The sequence below is a fragment of the Hyperoodon ampullatus genome, assembly GCF_949752795.1.
Source record: "Hyperoodon ampullatus genome assembly, chromosome: 10".
Taxonomy (NCBI): Eukaryota; Metazoa; Chordata; class Mammalia; order Artiodactyla; family Ziphiidae; genus Hyperoodon; species Hyperoodon ampullatus.
Genome location: NC_136923.1, coordinates 83,050,334 through 83,058,542, shown reverse-complemented (window position 1 = coordinate 83,058,542; position 8,209 = coordinate 83,050,334). Strand labels below are relative to the sequence as shown.

The 8,209-nt window shown below is 56.2% G+C and overlaps 1 protein-coding gene across 1 annotated transcript; it reads right to left on the bottom strand.

Moving 5' to 3' along the window:
* Positions 1-970: 970 nt before the first annotated feature.
* GNL1 (G protein nucleolar 1 (putative)) lies at positions 971-7,950 on the bottom strand (the record flags this gene model as incomplete). Its single annotated transcript, XM_079713218.1, has 12 exons — positions 971-1,323; positions 1,701-1,841; positions 2,057-2,219; positions 2,298-2,476; positions 4,253-4,447; positions 4,857-4,952; positions 5,100-5,307; positions 6,288-6,359; positions 6,477-6,628; positions 6,794-6,930; positions 7,296-7,461; positions 7,878-7,950. 12 exons carry the CDS (start codon positions 7,948-7,950, stop codon positions 1,085-1,087), a joined length of 1,821 nt encoding a protein of 606 aa, XP_079569344.1. The 3' UTR covers positions 971-1,084.
* Positions 7,951-8,209: the final 259 nt, after the last annotated feature.

The window sequence follows — 8,209 nt, the reverse complement described above, 5'->3', positions numbered from 1 at the left end:
GTATAGCAAGGCCTAAAGTGCCCTGACTCACAAGAGACCTGACCCCTGCTGAAATGTGCCCGATGCTGTAAGCCAGCTAAGAACCTGCACTGGGTCTCCTTGGCTCCATCTCAAACCCGGGTAAGTGGGATTCAGGAAGCTGGCTCTGTGCCCTCCCCTATGAATCTAGTACCCCCTCGTGTTACAGGCTTTTAACTAGTTAAACTTGACACTGCACTCAAAGGGCTCTTCTGCTTAAATCATAAATGTGCATGCTACTTTTTTGCCAGTAATTAAGACTACTCATACACGTTTAACATTTTCACAAGCATCGAGTCTTAACTAAATACCTCCATCAACAGGAAGTTCTAGAGTTATACTATATGAGCCCTAAGGATTTGGAGGACATTGTACCCCCATCTTAATCCAAAAAGCTAGGTGCCTGATTAATGGGGTCTTGATCATGGCCAGGCAGTATATTTAGGTCAGGCCTGTTTGTGCACCTTTATATGTTCAGTGCTTAGCGTAAGTCCAAACACACAGTCAGACCTCAATAAATATTTGTTGAATTTGAATAAATCCTATAAATATCTCACTTGGAGACATCAGCTGTGACATCTTCTCTTACTGCTTCTTCTCCCAGAAGCTCCTCGAATAACCCAGGTCTGACAGCAGGAGGGGGGGCACAGGGGGCTGCGCCAATCCCAGAGGGACCGACACAAATTCCCAAAGGGGGCTGAATTTAGACCAGGCCTCAAAAGCCTGAAGTGACCTCCCCTCCCCATGTTGATGATGGGGTTCCTAAGGTGCAAGTGGGAGAGTGAGCAGGGGAAGCGGGTTTCAGGCCTTAGAACCCACTGAATTAACTCCTAAGAGAACTCTTCCTTTGCAGAGAGAATGCACGAAAAAAGAAGGGAGAAAAGCAGCGGAGCCTCCCACAGCTGTCACCCTGAGACAGCTGCTCTCACCTCAGTCCATCTGGGGAAGGGGCTACAAAGCAGACAATCTTTATTCACAATTGGGGTGGCAGACGGGAGAGACCCCCAGGTCAGTCCAAAAGCAAAGATATGGGCGGGGCGGCGGGGAGATGGTGCAGGGCAGGGACTCAGCACTCGTCCTCACCCAGCAGGGCGTAAGGGTTTCGGGCGGCCAGGCTGGACCCTGGAGCTGAGGTTGGGGTGTCCTCATCCCCTTCCCCCTCCTCATCCGCATCCCGGTCCTCCTCTCCCTCCTCCTCACAGGAGCTGCTCAGCTCTTCCTCCTCCTCCTCCTCGTCACCTGCTGGCCCCACCCTGCCCTGCAAAACCACCAGCTCCATGGTCTCTGGGTGGGACTCCCAGGTGCCTGGGGAACCAAAACAAGAAAAAGAATGGAGAGTTTTGAGCAAGAAACTAATGCCAGGCAAAGATGGGGAAGAGGCAAAGACTAAGAATAACAATAACTTTTATAGCTGCTGGCATTCATTTGTTCACGCATTCATTCAACCTCTCGTGTACTGGGCACAGAACAGAAGCTCTGCGCACATTAACTCCAATCGTGACCACCACCTTGCCAGGAGGCAACTAACCACCCTGGTTCCGTAGAGCAGGAAGTCATCTCAGAGCTGCTTAGTAACACAGAGCTGGCCTATGGGTACAGAATCTGAATCCTCACACCTACAAAGCCCACACCTTTTTGCCTCCATCACAGCAGGAGCTAGGGAAGAACACTGGCTGACTGACCTTTCTGCTCGCTGTAGCCTGGGGGCTGAAAACACAGGCAGAGGCGGCCATCCAGTGCCAGCCGCAGGAGGCTATTGGCCGCTCTGTACACATCATTTCGGGCCGCCTTGGCTGTCTTGTAACCACGTTTCTCTGCCCAGGCTGGAAGGAGAAAAGAATGGGGAGGGAAGACCATCAAGCAGGCCCAGTCACCATCATCCCACTCCCCTAACACAGTCCTTCCAGTTTCCCCCAGAATATTCCAGGCCCAAGATCTTGCTGGCCCTGAGACAGAAGCCTAGGAGTGACTGGCCAGCTGCCCCATCGATGGCAGGACCTCTGAGGAAGGAGAGGAAAGCCAGGCGTGTGGAGCCCACCTTCACAGATGTCCCAGGCACACCACGGGTGTTCTGCGGATGAGTCCTCGGCCTCTGGGTGGCGCAGGTGGAGCAGGGCCTGCACAGGGATCCGGGAGGCCAGGTAGCCCACGGCGGTGTATGGCTCCTGGATTTGGGCGATGGGGTAGACCCCTGCCAGGACCTGAGGGGAAACAAGAGCACTCAGCACCTTCCTCCATCTCCTGCCTTCTCCCCGCCTCTGGCCCCTCTGCCCTTATACCTGCAACTGCCTGGGCAGAAGCGAGGGGAATATGAGGCCTGGACAGTCACAGAGCTTCACGGAGGGGGTGAGAAAGTAGGTCTGAAAGTATCGGGTGTGGCCCGGGGTTCTGGAGACACTCACGACCTTCCGCCCCACCAGCCCGTTGATCAGCGAGGACTTGCCCACATTGGGGAAACCTGAGGAACACAAGGAAAATTAACACCTGACAGATCCTTACTCTGTGACAGGCAGGACGCCGTGCTATAGCTATAGATGAATGGAGAACTAAGGTGCAGAAAGAAAGAAAGGAAGCGGTATAACGTCGCAAGTTACAAATCAGGCTCTGGGCTGCCAGGGCTGAATCCTGGCCTCCCCATTTACCTAAGCTTTGTGACCTCATGGCAATTTACTTAAGTTTCTGAGTCTCTGTTTCCGCATTTTACAGAGCAGATACCTCCAATCTCAGAGTGGTCAGGATGAAATGAGAAACAAATACAATCGCGTGGCACTGTGTCTGCAGTAGTCTAAGTGAGACATGCATCTCATGATTATCAAACTTCTCCAAGGAGAAGACTGAGAGCCCAGGGGCTCACTGCCACTCTCTCCATGACCACCACCTGCCACCACACATCTCCTCTACAGCACTCTGGCCTCCCAGTGCCAGAATGTCCCTCCCAAAGGTTTCTTCCATCCCACCTCTGTGGTCTTACCCTGGACCTGTCACTTCACGCCTCCCAAATCTCACCTGCAAGCACCCCTCTCTCTGCCCTGACATCTCGTCTTTCCAGCTCACTTATTCTGGTCCCTCCATTCCAGTAAACCTCTGACACTGACTAGCTTGGGAACAGTATTCAATACCCGACTCATGTCCTCACTTCCCTTCTTATGCAACTTAGATTCCGTGGTCCAGCTCTACAGCCAGTCCCCCTCATAGACCTTTCACACCCTGGTCCCGCCTCTCCCCTTCTTCCTAGTCACCTGGCAAAACTCCAACCCTGTAAAATGCAACTCTGGCCATTCAGCAGCTGACTGAGGCTGGGCAAAGATGCACCATGGTGCTGACTGCACTCTGTTTATGCACTCTGTTTACAACACACTCAAGTACAGTTGGCCCTTGGTATCCACAGAGGATAGGTTCCAGGAGCCCCTGTAGATACCAAACTCCCTGGAGGTGCAAGTCCCTTATATAAAATGGCGTAGGGCTTCCCAGGTGGCGGAGTGGTTAAGAATCCACCTGCCAATGCAGGGGACACGGGTTCGAGCCCTGGTCCAGGAAGATCCCACATGACGCAGAGCAACTAAGCCCGTGCACCACAACTACCGAGCCTGCACTCTAGAGCCTGCAAGCCACAACTACTGAGCCTGTGCGCCAAAACTACTGAAGCTTGCGCACCTAGAACCCGTGCCCCGCAACGAGAAGCCACCACAACGAGAAGCCCGCGCACCGCAACGAAGAGTAGCCCCCGCTCACCATGACTAGAGAAAGCCCACGCGCAGCAACGAAGACCCAACTTCAGTAGTTGTGGCACGTGGGCTCAGTAGTTGTGGCTTGTGGGCTCTAAAGCGCAGGCTCAGTAGTTGTGGCACACTGGCTTAGTTGCTCCGCGGCATGTGGGATCTTCCCAGACCAGGGCTTGAACCTGTGTCCCCTGCATTGGCTGCCTGCCAATGGATTCTCAACCACTGCGCCACCAGGGAAGTCCTCATCCATTCTTTTAATTGAGCATCATTGTCCTCATTTTTCAAATCAAAGTCACTAAGGCTGACAGTGGGTAAATAACTTGCTTGAGATCAATACGCTGAGAAGCAGAATTGAACTCAGGTGTGCCATGATCCTTCCATGACAGCAGACAGCCTCCTCTGCCCTCAGAGACCCTGGAGCCTAATGGGACCTCACCACCTTCCCTCTTTTCCAAATATTGAAACCCTGTGCCTCCTAGGAGGCCACCATGCGTGGGCCGCTGCTTCCTTACCCACACAGCCGATGGTCACCACCCCGTCCTTGTAGCGCTCCCGTGTGGGGCCTGTCGGCTCCATCGCTGAGTCAGTCTGCTGCTCCACCAGGACGGCCGGCCCGTCCTCCTCTTCCTCCTCCTCCCCGGAGCCATTACCCCAGGTGGCTCCGGCCACATCCCGGGCAATCTTCTCCCTCCAGCTGCTCAGGTCCACTGCGCAGGGAAGGAAAGAAGAAGAAGGTTCTCCCCAGGGCCACTGTATACGATGGCGCAGACCATGCACTGCACAGCTGATGTAAGTGGCGCCCTCTGGATTGGGTAGGGCCAAGCTGCGCAACAGCGACTCTCCCCAGCCTTCACTTGACTCCACCCTGGAATCGGGTGCATTTCTGAGTTTCTGAAAAGCACTGGAAACACTGAAGGCAGCAAACCACTGGGGCTCCTGCCTCCCTGCTGCCTCTCTCGTCCCATCAAGTCAGGCGGCTCCCTCTCCCACCCCACCCCATGGTCTCTCACCTGAGTCCATAATAGAGGGACTGACTTTGGGAAAGGTGAGCAAAATGACTTGGGGTTTTGGGTCTCCCCCACGGCCTCCCACAGCTCCCCTCTAAGGGGCACATACCTTTCCCTGCAGTGATAGCTTCACAGGCTCTCAGCAGCTGCTCTGGCCCCAGAGCCCGAGTCCATCCTCTCCCCCGCCTCCGACTCTTCTTCAAGACTGAGATCAGAGGGCACAAAAGCGTGAGCACACCCCATGGGGCTTATGTACCCCCTCTCTCCCACCACCCTCAGGCCCTAGATCAGGCCCCCCTTTGTCCCTTGCCACCCCACCTCTCCCAGGCTGCCCTCCTCATTGCCCACTCACCACTGCTAGGGTCCTGTGGGGTGCGGGGATCCCGAGGAAAAGAGGTGAAAAGAACAATGTGGAGCTGGGGATAGTGTTGATGGAAATAATGCTTCCAGGCAACCACGAGAGCCGGCGGGGCCAGATCCACCTTGTTCAGGACCAGCACCAGGGCCAGCCCTAGCTCTCCAGTCACGTACTCATAAAGTGCTGGTGGGAAATGCACAACCTGGAACGGGGATGGTAAGAGGAGGGAGTGATGCGAGGTCAACCCAGAGTTCTCTGCCTCCAGCTCCCCACACAGCAGGCACAGCTTGGAGACAAGACCCTGGTGGAAGCAGATTCTGGGGCAACAAGAATAAATCAGCCAAACTGAACTAGGAAGACAAAGCAGGCGTAAGTAACACCTATGTGTTTGTCTCTGGGGGGCTTCCTGTAAGGCCTGATTAGGAATGGAAGTGAGCTAAAAAGAAGACAAGGAAACAGAGACCCCCAACACACTGGGCTAAAGGCTGGGATCACTCACAGGGCTGGGGGTTGGGATAGAAATTAATATCTATTTTCACATGTACACAACTGTCTACACGTGTACACAAACGTGTGTGTGCACGCACACGTGTGCATGTTTGTGTTGAGCACGTGTAGCTGCATAAGTGAGCTTGTGAATGCACACGTATGTCTGTGAGTATGTAGGAGTGCGTGTGTACATGTTAAGGACCTCCAACCTAAAGGTCCGCACAGACTCCAGACCTCCCTTTCTCCCACTGGAGGATAACAGTGAAGTGGCACAGCCAGGTCACACAAGGGCTGCCTAGCAGCAGAGTCTACAGCCTTAACCACTACCCTAGCATCCCAGGTGAGGACGAGTTCTGTAGTGACCGATGTGACAGGGAAGCCCCCTTCACAGACTCCCCTGGAGCTCCACACTGGGACTTTCTATTTAGCTCTAGTGGGCTAGGAAACAGGATGTGTATGCAGTTTTCCATCAAAGAAGTAAAGGAGAGGAGAGGCAGTTGGCCAGGGGAGGAGTGACAGGCTCTGACGCTGATGAATAAAGACTGAGTGCCTGACTGCAGACATCGGGATGGGGTAGAGGAGGCTGGAAAGGAAGAGGTTACCTCTCTGACTCCCAACTCCTGCCTCTGCCCTTTACCCGGCAAGAATCTTCCCCCCTCCTGCCCCTTACCCACCCCCATCCCCAGGACTCACTGGATGTCGGATATCAGTAATTAGCAGAACAATGTCAGACATCTCTAATACTCGCCACAGCTGCCTCCACGTCTGAAAAGACAAGGTCAGTGGAAGAGAACCTGAGCCCAGAGTCGCTCTCCTGCATGACCCCAGACCAGTTTGACCACGGGTGACTATGCCCCACTCCTGTCCCCACTCTAGTCTCACCTCCAGATTGTGCTCAAAGTAGCTGAGTTTCTCAGAGGTGTAAGCCCCATGAATCTTCCCAAGATACTCCTGGAAGCTCCGTTCCTCCTGGCTCATCAGTTGCTCCTTGGACATCTCATAGTTCCAAGGAGGACGTCGGGGAAAGTCCAGGACTGAGAAATCAAGAAAAAATCCAAATAAGTCTGAGGATAGTTTCAGGACTCAAGGGTGCATCCATCCCAGACCCCTTCTTCCTCCCGGTCAGCTCTTACTCTTCCAAACTCCTTTCCCCAGCCCACTGCCTGTCCCAAGCATCCAGGCGTTGAGCTCTCACTCACCGGAGCCGGGCTGATAGACCTCCCAGATGTCCAGCACCAGCAGCTCAGCACTGACGGGCTGTAGCACTTGCTCCCGGGCTGCTCTCTTTCTCCTCTCCACCTCCTCCCGGCTGTCCCGTTCAAAATGCAGCCGGTATCTACAGGACAGGGACCACGCCACCCATCACAATCCTTGGCCACGAATTCCCCTCTTGGGCAGGCAACTTCGCAAAGCTTTCACTCCAGAGTTCATGTCTCCCCTCTGAGTCGGCCCTCTCCCAAATCTCTTTCACGCAACAGCAGGCCTTCCCCTAAGTTTCGCCCTTCTGAAAGCCAAACTCTCTCCAGCCCCTCCAGAAGGGAAGATTGTGGACCGCTCCGGTGACCCAGCGGCCCGCGGAGAACCGTGGCAACCCAGCCCCACCAGTTTCAAGCCTCCCCCAGCGGCAGCAGGCTTTCCCCCAACGCTCTGACTTCCGGGTAGGCGGGGAAGCCCGGGCCAGAGTCCCCTGTCTACTCTCACCGATTTGGGTCAAAGCCTCGTGGGCCCAGCCCCTGGGAAGGCTGCTGGTTGAGCCTGCGGATGTGATGGGTCACAGACTCCCCGTCCGAGGTGTCGGTCTGCTCCTCCCGCCGCTCCCGGCTCCCGCTGCGGCTGTTGGAACTGGATCGCAGCCCATCTTGAAGCCCTGCGGGGAGGAGCCGGTGACGCCAGGGCTGGCCAGCTCTCCCGGGCCAGAAGACCCCCACCCGGTCGGCCTGGCTCCTCCCCACACCACCCCAGTCTTTTGAGGCCGGGCCCTCCCACCTACTCTGCTCAGGACCCTCCCGGATGTGCGTGGGGGGAGGCACTCCTCCTCCAGGGATCTACTGGGATGACGCCCCGTTGGAGCTGGAGGGATTCCCCTCCCCCAACTCTCCATCCTTCCCCACCCCTTCCAGATGTAGGGGGCTGGGGTGAGGGAATCCCCTCCGCGGTCGCCCACGCGCGTCGGCGAGGGGCCGCCAACCCCTCTCACGCCTCCCAGAGGTGAGGCGGGCACACCCCTCCTCCCAGATGTGCGGGAGTCCGAGCCCCGCCCCCTCCTCTAGCTCCCGCACTGACCTCGCTTCCGCTCCCGCTTGTCCTGCAACTGCTTCTTCTTCTGCTTCACGCTGAAAGGCTTCTTCCTCGGCATGGCCCGGACCAGTCACCTGGCCCGCCCTTCGCCGAGCTCCCGCCGCCTCAACTGACTCCCCCCGGGCCAGCCCCCGCCGCAAGGGCCCGGGACACTGGAGGGGGCGGGACTGGAAGGTGACGTCAGCGGGCGGGCCAGGCCGATGCGCCCAGGCGGCCCGGGTGGAAGGCAACCAGGGGGAAATACAGTCACTTCCCACTGGGAGCGAGGCGAGAGGATGATGCGGGGTGGGCTACCCGCACGTGAGAGCCAGTGGAGC